A 13,605-nucleotide genomic window follows, 5' to 3' on the forward strand; every position below is an offset into this window, starting at 1 on the left:
CTGGAAAGTACCTATCAAGGTTTCCAAACCCGTAAGGCATGCCCAGCTGTTTCCCCATCACATTATACATGGGAGATAAAACTGAGAGCTTAATACTCTGAGACACGAAAAGATCACAATTATCACAGTTGTTCTTTGCCTGAATCCTGGTGAGATAACCAGATCATGTAACTCATGATCAGTTTACAGACGAGAAAATTAAAGCGTGAAGCAGAGAGAAATACTCCTGGCTATCAATGAGGAAGAAGGCTGGTTATCTATTATTTGAGAGGCCAGAACTAGGACAAACGGTATAAGTAACCAGAAGGCACATTTTGGCTTAATTAACAGTAGGACCTACTGACTGCAGCTGTTAAAACGCTGGGAAAGGTAGTGAGTTTCCCGTCACTGTAAGTATCCCAGAAAAGGCTGGGCACCATCTCTCTAATGCTCTGCATAAGGCATTCCTGAACCGATTGTAAGGCTGGACCAGGTGAGAGCTGAGGACCCTCCCAACTCCAGCAACAGACTAAGTCCTATAATAACAATCCCTTCTTTATTAAATAGAAAACAAAGCCATCAATCAAATGGAAAAATGTGGGTTTTTTTCAGATGAAAAAAGAATACATCCATTTAGGAAGGGTATCATGGAAATTAATTTATTCCAAAAACTAAAGTACAGACATGATTCTATAAACATTCATATAAGAGAGAAATTCAAGAAGTTTTCTAGACCACAAAAGGCTTAGAAGAGAATGGAAGAGCAGGTCACAAGACCTTTGTGACCATATCTGTTAACACTCAACGGCTATTTTCATTTAAGCTTAAACACCCCAAATGCAGATTCCATGTTGTTTTCCAAGAGAATTAAAACTTGTTAATACAAGACCTTTCCTTGGCCCAAACGAAACAAAGAGGATAACAAGAGCACAAACACAAAAATTATACATGCTGTGGTTTTTTTACATGCACAATAAATTTTACTAAGGACGCTCCAATGGAAATTAGTGAAGCAGATGGGAAATCTACTAAAATTAAGACATGTATGTAAATGAGAACGAAAAGAATCATTCCGTCCAAACAAGCCCCTGGCTCTGCAGTGTCCCTGCGAGGTCTGCCTGGCACTGCTTGTTGGATACTTGAATTGTCGGGCAGTGGGCTGGCTCAGCACGCCATCACCCCACTCGTGGGCCCACATTGCTTTACCTTGACCTTGGAATCAGAGGGCCGTCCCCATTCAAGGTCAGACACCCTGAGCAATGGTGGCTAGTGCCGCCTGTTCCTTACCCCTCCAGTGAGAAGAATTTATTACCCCAGTAGTACCTTAAGATTTTTAAAGGAAATTTATGTATGTTGGTGTTTAACTTAAACCTTCTTTGTACAACTTGAACCTCCTAGTTTTGGTCAGAAGCCACCACCATGAACAAGTGACAATTACAATTATTCTCCCTTTAATGCATATGTCCCTCATTTTACAAAACAGTTCTATTTTAGAAATTAACTATAATGTACACCCGCCTTTTCACTAATGTTCATTACCCAAGGAGGGATTTTTCACCAAGATTTTGTTCATAATACACACTTGGCTATCTCTTCCCTAAAGAAGGGAGGATTTTAAATGGCTTATACAAAAGGCTACACATATATATATATATAAAAATTATGGTTAAAATAAAAATTTTCTTCAGTTAAAATATTAACAATGTCTTATACTACTTACTGCTATACCCAAACCTAACCATGAATAAGTATTGTATTTGAGATATAATACGTTCATCTTTCCATATATATCCTACGAAAACAATTGTTATTCAGTGGTTTTAGTTACATTATTTCTTCTACCACCTCATGCTTTGTGGATACACTGGTTTGGTTTTTAACTTGTCTGTATGCTAAACTGCAGATGGCATCTTACAGTGCATCTATACAAACTGATGCTTTAAAAACATGATGAGTAACGTAAATATCGACTAATGATTACCCCAAACCCTTATTTGGTTAAACAAAACTTTCTTTTTCTGTTAAACATTAACTTCAACAGCAACAAGGAAGTCCAGTTATTTGGTACTGTTCTCTTCGGGATCATTTGCCCAGCAAACTAACGCGTTTGGCTTGTCAGGAAGTGGTGCGTGATTAGGGGAGGTAAAACCTAACACCAACGCAAATATATAGACTGTTTCCGGTTACGGCCCAAATCATTTCTGAACATGGAACGCTTGAACATGGGGAACTGAGACATACAAAGCTACGCCAAGTGCAGTGACACCGTCGGAAGCATTTAAACAGAAGAACAGTGGTGTCGCCGAGGGCAAAGTCCGCGAAGGCAACTGACCCTCTCACTGAGGCCGCGGGATTATCCAGGGGCCATTTATTCCAGTTACTTAGTTTGCAGACTGTCTATTTCTCTTCGTATTCTACTTTTTGTCTCTTAATCATTTTACTTTTTCATCCTAAGGGCAAAAGGAAAGAGAAAGTGCTGCTTTTAACACACAGTCGTGTGACTTCGACAACGTTAGGTAAAACCAGATCCCCATCTCTAACACGGGACTGGTGACAGTAATCCACTTCCTCTTAAAGCTGCCGTGGGCGTGAAAAGGAATTCACGCGAAGTCGTCAGGGGGAGCTGCCCGTGCACACGTGCCCAGCCCTGTCCCAGCCCAGGGACACAGAGATGGAGGTCGCCTTGCCCTGGGGCTCCAATGCACTTGGAAACAGCCCACAGGGAAGCTTGAGAAGGCACGAGGCCGGCAGAGAGAAGACAAACTCACAGAGACGGGGACAGAGGAACCCGGAAGGCTATAAAGAGTCATACAGGTTAAAAAAAAAAAGTGATGACTCAGGGGCCTGGGTCTCCAGGACCAGACATCTGGGTTTACCAGGCTAAGAACGACATCAAGAAGGATTATCTATTATGTTCCCTGCTACAAATGGGCAGGGAGGTGATGCTTATCTTAATAAAAATTCTTTTTAGTGGATATTTTTCATTATCTTTTCCTATTTAAAAAAAAAAACAACTTGCTAATAAAACTACAAACTCCCCAGGTATAGATCACAGCCTCAGCTTGAGATCCTAGGACCACAAGAGATCCACTGAGTGTAAGGGGGGGGGGGTGTGAGAGAAAGAGCATAAAATGGGGATCTCACATTATTTTATTTTTTAAAATTTTTCATGGAGCTCTCTCTTCATAGTAAAGGTAAACAGGTTAACAAATATCAACAACACGAAAAAATCAAACTCACTGCTGATACTATTTGAAGCATATGTTTTGATTTCAGACCGGGCTATAGAACCTTGGTTAATAAAAATGGCAAACGAAAATATGATTTAAATACAGTTCTTTTGCTTAAAAAAAAAAAAAAAATCTTCCAACTCATGAAACTGTGGGAAAGGGTGGACAGATAATGCAGGCTTTGTTTGTATAAAGGGCAGGAGTCACTGGTCCCCTAACGGGCTCTCGAGCTGGCTGGAAATAAAACCACAGAAGCAAGCACTGAATCTCACCCGCTAACACTCAGCAGGTCCAGTGGCAATCCAACTGAGCTGTGCTATTTCTAGTGCGAGAGGTGTTTATATTACAAAGTTCATTTTACCTAGGCTAACAAAGGATCCAAATGAAAACAAAAGAACACACTAATGATTAATTTGAAGATAAGCAATTGCCAAAGAGGGTGGGTAGGGAGAATGTCATTACTGCTGAAAAGTTTTCTAAAAATCATTTCTGAAGTGAGTTATCTAGACAGTGAAAGTGGAAAGAACAGGGATTATAAAGTAATAAAAATGGGAACACCAAAAGTAAGGTTTTAAGTAGAAGCCTCTATTTTTTCTCTTTTATCAGTGTAGCCATGAGTCATGGAAGAAGCAACAGCAACAGAATGTTCTAAAACCACTAAGATGAAGTGAGGACCAGCACCTTTTAGCACTTAGAGCCGGCGAGATTTACGCAACCACTTCTCAGTTCCAACTGCGGTCACCAGCAACTGCCCTGTGACCCGATGCTGACATGAAAGGCAGTGCTTTCTTAGAATAGCAAGAACTGCAGACGTGTGCAGGCCCCAGAAGTTCTATGACAAAACCCAGGACCTTTGTTTCCTGTATACTCAGAACCTTAATGTCGATGGTCCAACAATGTGAACTCCTGCCCACACAGTCAGAACGACTCATCTGCATTCAGCACCACCTGGAGCTCTAGTTACTAAAGATTCTTTCCGAACAAGATCAGTCCTTGGTTCTGAGGGACATGACGAGACCGTTCTGAAAGTAGAAAACTGTCAGGTCACCTGAACTAACAGTGTCTGAATGAAAGCAGATATCTATGTACCCCTGTTGATCAATGTCACCCTGTTAAATTTAATTTTCTAAATAAAGAAAATAACAGAAAGCAGAAGAGGAAGGAAGAATTTGGACAAGTCCGTGTTTTAAGGATGTCTCTATTATTCCTGGTTTTATCAACATTCTAGTTAGAAGAAAAGTTTTACTACTTAACAAGGAATTCTTTTTCTCTTTAAAAACAAGTAAGAAGGGAGTGCTGTCATCTGAAAATGTCTTTCCCAGACCTGCATCCATTTAGTGCTCAGTGGGGAATTCAAAAATCAGTGCTGCCCAGACTAGTTTATCATCCTTTACCCAATCCGATTTGTCCCCATTTGTGTTCTAGCCTGGTCAGCAGCAACTCCACCCAGTCAATACTTAGGGGACAGGCCAGACGCGACCTTCTGCGGGTTCTCTGACTTCCAGATCCGGGAGCTCTGCGGCCCCTAGCAGGTCCTGTGTTAGAATCCTCAGAGGGCCCCCCGGGATCTCCCACACTACCCTGCACCTAGTGAGCTGGGCAACCAACCTGCTGACTCAGCATCACCACAGTGAGTTGCAGTTCCCGATGTTCTCCGTCCCCGTTACCCAGAGCGCCCCGAATGCAGAGGCAGGCCCCTGCAGGAGGCAGTCCTGCCCCCACCAGGCACTGAAGCGAAGGTGCAGGGTAGGGCAGTGGGCAGTCCGCAGGCCCTTCAGGGACAGCGAGAGGGAAGAGAGGGAAGGGCGAGGAAGGTGTGCGGGAGTGAGCGGGCTGTGCGGGGTGTGCGGAGTGAGCGGGGTGTACAGCAGTCAGCAAAGACGAGCTGCAGTTTGTTCTAGTGTTTAAGGCCTTGTGCAAACTTGTTCTACAAGTCAAAAGAAAACAGGAAAAAGTTCAAGGAGTCAAAAGGTTATCACTCACCCCATGTGGGGCTGCCCAGGTTAATGCAAACCAGAGTGCAGGGGACACCTCTCTGCTCAGCACCTTCACAAGGAACTGACAGATCTGGTCTTGGCATCGGCCCAGAAGTGACCTTTACAGATGGGAATGATAAGCTAAGCTAGAACATGATCCTTGTCTGACGTCTTTCACTAGAGACCTGGGTTCAAGTCCCACGGTGGCCCTTTAATTAGCTGTGTATTCCTGGCTGGCTTCCATGCATCTTAGTTCTGTCTTCTGTAAGATGTGGACGACTCTTCCACTTTTCTGGTAATTTCTGCGAGGGTGTCTGGGCAAACAGTGCGACATGCACCATGGCACAGCCTGCAAGGACTGACAGAAACGGTGACTTCCGAGTACAGGAGAGGGGCTGGGAGGGAAAAGCAAAAGGGAGTTTATACTTTTTACTCAAAATATCCCTGTAGTATCTGAATTACCTTATGAGGACATTCATTTACTACTTATAAAAAATTAAAAATTATCTGTGCTAATGGAATATTATGGTGCACAAACTTTAACTGAATAAGCACGAGGCTCTTTGTGGGGACATAAAAGGCAGTAAAAGCCTGGCCACGCCCCTCCCGCACTGAGACAGTGGTTCTCAACCTGTGGTCGGGGGACACTGGTCGGCAAGGTTCCCTGCATGGGTTCACGGACCAATCTCTCTCTAGCATGAAGAGTGACAGCAAGAATTACTTTGTCACTTTTAGCACAAATAACTTCCTTCAAGGATTTAGAAAACTCAAATATTCAACTCCTTGATGTTTCCTAAAAATCCGAAACAGTCTTATAAAATGTGATGAAAGAAAAAAGGGGTCAGGATTATGAGGCCAGAGTCTCCGGCTAAAGCCCAAGTTCAGGCGGGGTCTTGGTCCTGGGGACCCGGGAAGGGCTCCAGGCAGTGCTGCTGGCCTTTCCCCCCCCGAGTTCCAGGTCCCTGCCTCCAGACAAACCTGATGGTCGGTCCTAAGGGATGGTGCCACTGAAACAGGGCCACCACAGTCACCGACCTCGAGCACATTCCCAGACAAAGCCCGTCTGTACGCTCTGGCTGCCTTGAAATTCCCACCTAGCCAGGACAACAATCAGTGCCAAGTTTGTACCTTTCCAAAATCAGAACCTGAAAAATACTTCCTGAGGAAGGGCTTCATGGTGGGGCACACCACTCCTGTGACTGCGCCCTGCGCCTCTGGACAGAGGGACCACAGCTTTCATCAGCCTCACGGTGAGTCTAGAGCTCGTTAACCGTACACAGAGAAGGCGAGACAAGGGGACGGCGACAGGGAAGAGCACGGAGGGCAGCCACCACGGGACTTTGTAAAGAAGCTCGGAAGAATGTCGTTTCATTTCTCTAGTTCATCTCTGTAATATTTATTCACTGAAACAAACATGAAGAGCTCCTCCTATCTGGCAGGTGATGAGGACGTGACACAGATAAGACATACACACACAGTTCCCTCTCTCAAGGGGCACGAGTGAGCCGTGGGCAGCGTCCAGGCCTTGGTGCTCCCCCGCCCCCCGTCCAATTCCAAAGGGAAGCGAGCCCGGCTGTATGCCCTCTGCACTTCATCAGCCTCTGTTATTAGCCATCTACTGCCCTGTATTACTTTTATCCGACAAGCTCATGTGCCCACTCTGTGCCTGGCTGTGGCCCGTGCACCGGAACTTAGTGCGTCTACAAAGAGCATCTCGCTCCACAGTCTTGTTTGCCTACTTACAGAGACTGCCACTGTCCTAACATCCACAGGTCCCAGGTTTAAAATAATTCTGAACTAAAATCTTTATTAAATTAGGCGCTGTTTTGTACTCTGCATCACATCACTGTAAGGCTACTAAATTGCGTAGGTTAGGTAAGTCAATGTCTTCCGAAGGCGAAGTAGGCGCTGTAGAAAGGGGGTCCCCTAGAACGGTGGCAGTAAGCAAGGTACAAGCGGTGACGGAACCACGTCTGGAACCAGCTGTTACGAAGCCCCAGTTCCCGGTGCGGACTCTGCAGACCCGGCTCGGTCCCGGCCCCGCGGTGCCCTGCTCTCCACCCCTCTGCCAAAGTCAACAGTGACATACGAGGGGCTGGCTGACAGAGGCCACAGCCCTGGAGAGAAGTTAACCCAAGACGTGACTCTGTACGTTAATGCTGCTGTGTCCCAAGAAGCCACTGTGGGAGTCAGGACGGCTCCAGGACCACATGTGCGACTTCCGACGTGAGGGCCGGGCTTCCCAGAAGCTGTCGCCCCTCTCGGCGTGAGCGCGGAGTTGGCAAGCACAGCACCCTTCATGGAAGCAGACACACATGTGCTTCAGTTCTTAAAGACTGCAGCAACTCCAATGGCCACGTGGAGCTGTGTCTCTGAGCAACGTGTGTTTGAACAGGACTCCCAAACTGGCGGTGTGAAAGTTTGTTCTAACTGCGGGTTTTCTGTTCTGCAGACCAGACTTTCCTCAGCAGGCTCCTGTTTCCCCCCAGCCCCACAGAAACACAGAAAACGCTTTAAGAGAGCACCTGAGCAGCCCGATGTCTGCAGCCCCCTAGAGGTTTCCGATGCTACAGCCCGAAGAGAATCTAAGCGGTTTCAGTTTCTACACGTATTTCTGCATTAAAATAGCGACTGCCGGGGGGTGGTTTGGAAAGCTCTTCTGAAGATCCAAGAAACTAACCGGTTGTCAAATACCAGACCTTCATGTTTTCTGTGCCTCACATTTAGCACTCAGAAAAGTGCCTGTGCTATTTCCTAAATACAAACACCCCAACACCCTGACACGACTGGACCGTGCAGGGGAAAGGCAGGAGCAGAGGCCCCGGGCCTGCCCTTCCTCCCCGTTTCCCCACATTTCAGACAAACCCCTGAAGGAGAAGCAAGCACCTCGGAAGGCAGACGAGGCCACGACCCTCAAACACCTCTGGGACCGAGCCCCAGCCCCAAAGACACAGAGTCGTTCTGTGACGCTCCAAAGAGGCTGTCCAGGAGGGGGCATGCTGACAAGAGTGGCCAAGGCGGAGGGACGAGCGCTGGAAGGGACCTGAGGCAGGCGCGCACAGGGAGTGTGACCGACAGCAGGGAGGCAGCGCGGCCAGAGCTCAGCAAGCCACCGGGAGACAATGGGAGGGGAGAGGCGGGGCAGATGGAGCAGCCAGTCTGAGGGCCACGCTGGCCGCTGCGAGGGCTTTCGTTTGGTTCTGAACAAAGAGGTGACTTGAACAGACCAAAGGGAACCCATTAAAAGGAACTGGTGAGCAGCATTTTCCTTCTGAGCGGTGGTTACCTGAAGCTGTCACCGCAGTCTGCGGACCCGTGGCGTCCCCCCTTACAGCTGTCCCCGCAGCATGCCGCGCTGGCCCTGCCCAGAGCCCCCGGGCTGCTCGCACCTGGAACTGTGGACATCTGGACATGCTGGCAGGACACAGGAAAGGACACCTGCTTCTAAACCCCTCCCTCTCTTCTCTCCTTCCTGAGAGGCACACAGGCTGTGCAGCCCAGTGTGGATACCGCGGACAAAACACCCAACGACGCGAAGCGTGGACTGCAGTCTCAAAGGAACATAAAGAGTATCTCTGGGTTTTGACTCAAATAAGACCTGTAATTATGAGCCCTGCACACTTGTCTTTCCACGGAGGACACGAGAGGGAAAGAGCGAGAGGTGCACTAGGCCCACTCTGCACACACATGCTGTCCAGCTGCCAGCAGGAAGAGCCCTGAGCACAGTGCACAGGTGCTCGAGACCCCGGGGAAGACACTGGCCTGCTCGGGGCTGGGGGCCTGGAGTCACAGGCTCCCTCGGGGCTCCAGCGAATGGCAGGGGGAAGGAAGCAAGCAGGACAGTCTCTGCTCTCCTCTGAGGACAGGCAAGGACGGGGTCCCTGAGGGCAGATAGCCTGAAGTTCCAGGAACTGCCACAGCATCAGGAGAAATTCCAAAGTATCGAAACTTGTTTTTCATTCACTAAGAACAGAGTGTGACTAAAAATGGGGCAGGGGGCGCAGAGGGGGAGACCTTTACGCTCAACTAGCAGCATTAAAAAACATGTATTCTTTTCACTGTTTGAAGCTAGAGGTCACATTTTCCCCCTAACACTTATTCTTTAAATAACATTAGAATTAAAACGTTGGGAATCTACTTTTCCGCTAGTAACTAAGAATATTTGCATCTACGGGTTTAAGTCAGTGGTAGGTAAGGCTGGACGCACACCGGAAGCCCAGGGAAGCTTCTGGGTGTTGGCCTCACCCAAGACCACCCGGATCAGAACCTCTAAGGTGGGGCCCCGGCAGGGCAGGTGGGTTTTGCTTCCATCTCCCCTGGGCAAAACTGATGGGTGGCGGTTGAGAACCAGCCGTTTAAAACCTACCCTAGCACTAGCACAGTAGAGTAAATGACACCTTTCAAAATAGTGTCGACATATATTTCATTTGATTGGGTCCTCGCGACACAGTGACAACGAGCAGCAGAACTGAAGAAGCAGCAGGAAGACATCAGGAACACGTAGCCAGTTCCACCCTACTCTTCAGGTCTATCCCTGGGAACGCAACAACTGATTGGGCCTGGAAGAACTGCCTTTATGCTACCTGTAGATTATTCCACCCGCACCACTTCGTGCTCAGGAATCTTTATTAGATATATTAAATCCAACAGCAGCTTATTTATAAAACCCAAAAGACTTCACTCGAGGCACAGAAGCTCCGCTCCCTGCTTCCCGAGTAATAATCACACAGTGCTTATGTCACAAGCCTGTGCGTCGTGAATACAGAACATGAATAAAGTACTCTTATTTATGGAGAGTTCGTGCTGGATCGATGAATTCTGATTTCTGAAATAAATGTCATTTCTCACAGGCATGAGAAACTTTAGGAGAGGATTTTTGTTTTCACTTTTGGTTTTACATGACAATTGATGATGTTAACTCTGTAAAAGGTATCTTTCAGAGTAAGTGACCTTGCACTTGGTGGCTGGGTTTTGGAGGGTGAGTGCCCCATTTCTATGGATATGTTTTTCAGTTCTCGGCAACTAAATGCTACATGTGTGACAATGCCTGGGCCCCAGGTGGCAATGCAGTTTGTGCTGGGCACATACCATGCAGGCAGATTTTATGTTTACTTTTAAAATTAAACAAACAAGGTACTACATTAAATTTAGCAGACCAAACTTCCTTCCCTATGTGGAGCCAAGGCACAAATCATCCCTTAAAACGTATAATCTCAGCTTGGCCTGTGGTGGTGCAGTGGATAAATCCTTGATGTGGAACACTGAGGTCGCTGGTTTGAAACCCCAGGCTTGCCAGGTCAAGGCACATATGGGAAGCATCTACTACTATGACTTGATGGTTTCCGCTCCTCTCCCCACCTTTCTCTCTCTCTCTCTCTCAAATCAATAAAAACTTTTGAAAAAATGCGTAATGCCAAACTCTACGCTCAGACCTAAAACTGTGACACAAGCCTAAAGTCTTTTCATGTAGAACCCGTCGGGGCCCACACGTCCAATGGGGAAATCGTGTCAGAATAAGTCATGTGAAAGCCAACCGGGTTCTGACTCTGGGAAGAGAAGGTCCGAGTCAGGAAACATGACCTGTCACGAAAACGCCTGTTTCTAATGAATGGCTACTCTGCGACCTGAGACGGGGGAGGGGACCGCACACGGGCCGCAGAGCAAGGACACCAACAGCCCTTCTGGATGGATCAGAAATAAGAGCAAGGAGTTACCAACTCATGACAGAAATTATAAAAGCAGGTTTATATAAACCAAAAAGGAAATTTCCAATTTCTCTCTGTCCCTTAGGACTACTTCAAAGTTCTCCCACAAAGGTATTATGGCTGAAGTTGTACTATCTGTACAGGAAGGAGTAATCCTTTAACATTTTTTCAGAGGAAGTATTTAAGCACTTGAACATATTACACACATGATGCTGCAATCGTTTCTCCTGGCGACCGCCCATATGCTAGGCTCTCTAGCATTCTTACAGAGGGAGTGTGCTGAGATGTATCTCAGCACTAGAGTACAGCAAGGAACGGCTGCCTTAGACACATTAAGTGGGGCTTGAATATGCCGAAATTTCCCAAAACTCATCTACTGCACAAACCATAAGTTGCACATAAATGAATAGTCCAGAATGTCTCAACCCAGGTTTTATTAATCCACTCTCACAAGACACGGCAACTCTTCTCAGACCAGAGTCATTTTAAACTCCTACTGCATTTGAAGATGTCCTGAGCACGCAGTAAATTAGGTCAAAGACAAGAGCAATACAGAATGCTTCAGAAGACAGTCTGAAGACGTGTCCTTCCTCAGAACTGAAGGTGCTGCTGAACCAGATGAACAAAGAACCGCTGCTCTGAATAAACACAGTGCACCCTCACCGGGTGCAGGCCAATGCTCTCACCTCGGTGACAGAGGGCAGTGCGGGGCTCATTACCTGGCTTTAAAATTGTTTTTATGTCTAAAAATACAGTATAAGACTGACACCTGTTTGCACACATTTGAACACTGAAAAAAATGCAGTTTCCATCAGAGCAACTTTCATTCCCAGACCATAAGCAGGCATTATTTTTAAAAATAAAGTAAAACAGCCCTTCTACATCTTAGAACATCTGCACTGGGACACCTGCCTTTCAGAAACCACCTATTAACCCTTTCTTTTTCTTTCTTTTTTTTTTTTTTCGTATTTTTCCGAAGTTAGAAGTGGGTAGGAATGAGACAGACTACTGCGTGCGCCCGACCGGGATCCACCTGGCATGCCCACCAGGGGGCGATGCTCAGCCCATCTGGGCATTGCTCTGTTGAGGCTGGAGCTGTCCTCAGTGCCTGGGGCAACTTTGCAATGGAGCCTTGGCTGTGGGAGGGGAAGAGAGAGACAGAGAGAAAGGAGCGGGGTAAGGGTGGAGAAGCAGATGGGTGCTTCTCCTGTGTGCCCTGGCCGGGAATCAAACCCAGGACTTCCACACGCCGGGCTGACACTGTACCGCTGAGCCAATCGGCCAGGGCCGACCCTTTCCTTTTCAGACACATAGTCTAACTTGAAAAGCAGTGTCCTGTTGTACATAATACCGTACCTGGATGTGATCTAACTGTTTTATAGGTGAAGAATGAAGCGGAGAGACCAAGAACACTGTTCAGGGTCACACTTAATAAACGGTTCCATGCCTGAATTCTTCACACTGCACTGTAATAGTCAGAGTACCTTTCCAATATGGGTCTCACTAACTGCTACAGGTATTCACAGAAAGGAGGTGACTAGGAGAATCTAAGAAGACTGGAGAAGTACTCAGACCTTAAAATAAATTACAACAAGCAAATGAGAGCCTACCCTAAATTGTAACTCACTTATATTCCTGACACATATACTTTAAAACCTTTGCCATTTAAAGGGTAAAATGAACTAATTGCCACCTTTAGGGATATATGGCATTCATAAAACCCAAGCTGTTCATGAAGGTGCATTGAAATAGAAATTCTCTTAGAAATTATATCTAGATTAAAAAACCACTGATTTGACCAACTGCACTCTAGCCACTGGGCAAATCCTGGAAGGGGACCTACCTACTGCGGGGGCGTCGTACTCATCCCCAAGGAGAATTTCTGGGGCAGAATAAGCGAGAGAGCCACAGCTGGTAGTGAGCTTCTTCCCCGGCTGAAATTTGTTGCTGAAGCCAAAGTCTGTTAACTTTACAAGACCTTGTTTTTCAAAGAAGACCACATTCTCTGGCTTTAAGTCTCTGTGGACCACGTGGAGCTTATGGCAATAAGATATGGCGTGGACTATCTGAGCAAAGTACTTCTTGGCCAAGTCTTCAGTGAGTCCCTCCTCGTGTTTCATTATGTAATCAAACATGTCTCCTCCATCCCCGAGTTCGAGAATAAGATACAGTTTGGTCTGGGTGTCAATAACTTCATAGAGGCGCACGATGTTGGGATGCTGCACTAGTTTCATGCACCTCACTTCTTGGAAGAGATGGCCAGTGGCCAGTGTGTCCAGTTTTGTCTTGTCAATAACTTTTACTGCCACTTTTTCACCTGTAAAGACATGCCTGGCAAGTTTAACCACTGCAAAATGACCTCGGCCCAAGGTTTTATCCAGATCGTATAAGCCTGCAATCTTGCCATCATACCCGCGCTTGAACCCTGCCATGCTGGTCCCACAGAAGGACAACTACTTAGACTGTTCGAAATCAATCTTCTCATATAAGAATATCGGGTGAAAATAAGATCATCTTCGGTGTTGCCATGGACATCTACAAAACAAGAGGACAAACAAAATTAACTTTCCATAACATTTCCTTTTATAGTTTCATTGTCTAAAAAAAAATGTTAAGAGAAGCTTGAAGTAAATAAGTTGAAACTAAACTCTTATTTCAAAGCCCGCATGCTTTATAAACATTTGACTGCTCTAAACAATGTTTACATTTAGGATA

General features: G+C 46.4%; 1 protein-coding gene across 5 annotated transcripts in view; it reads right to left on the minus strand.

Annotated features, from left to right (window-relative positions):
• Positions 1-13,605, minus strand: part of SNRK (SNF related kinase) — a 41,313-nt gene that overhangs the window by 12,082 nt on the left and 15,626 nt on the right. For 4 of the 5 annotated variants that reach the window (XM_066246046.1, XM_066246047.1, XM_066246048.1 and 1 more), the window contains one exon: positions 12,734-13,425. In XM_066246046.1, coding sequence (XP_066102143.1) covers positions 12,734-13,322 — 589 coding nt within the window. In that variant the 5' untranslated portion in view covers positions 13,323-13,425. The remainder of the gene's footprint in view (positions 1-12,733; positions 13,426-13,605) is intronic. The other variant, XM_066246050.1, reaches the window with a different exon arrangement.

The sequence above is a fragment of the Saccopteryx bilineata genome, chromosome 10, assembly GCF_036850765.1.
Source record: "Saccopteryx bilineata isolate mSacBil1 chromosome 10, mSacBil1_pri_phased_curated, whole genome shotgun sequence".
In the NCBI taxonomy this organism is placed as follows: Eukaryota; Metazoa; Chordata; class Mammalia; order Chiroptera; family Emballonuridae; genus Saccopteryx; species Saccopteryx bilineata.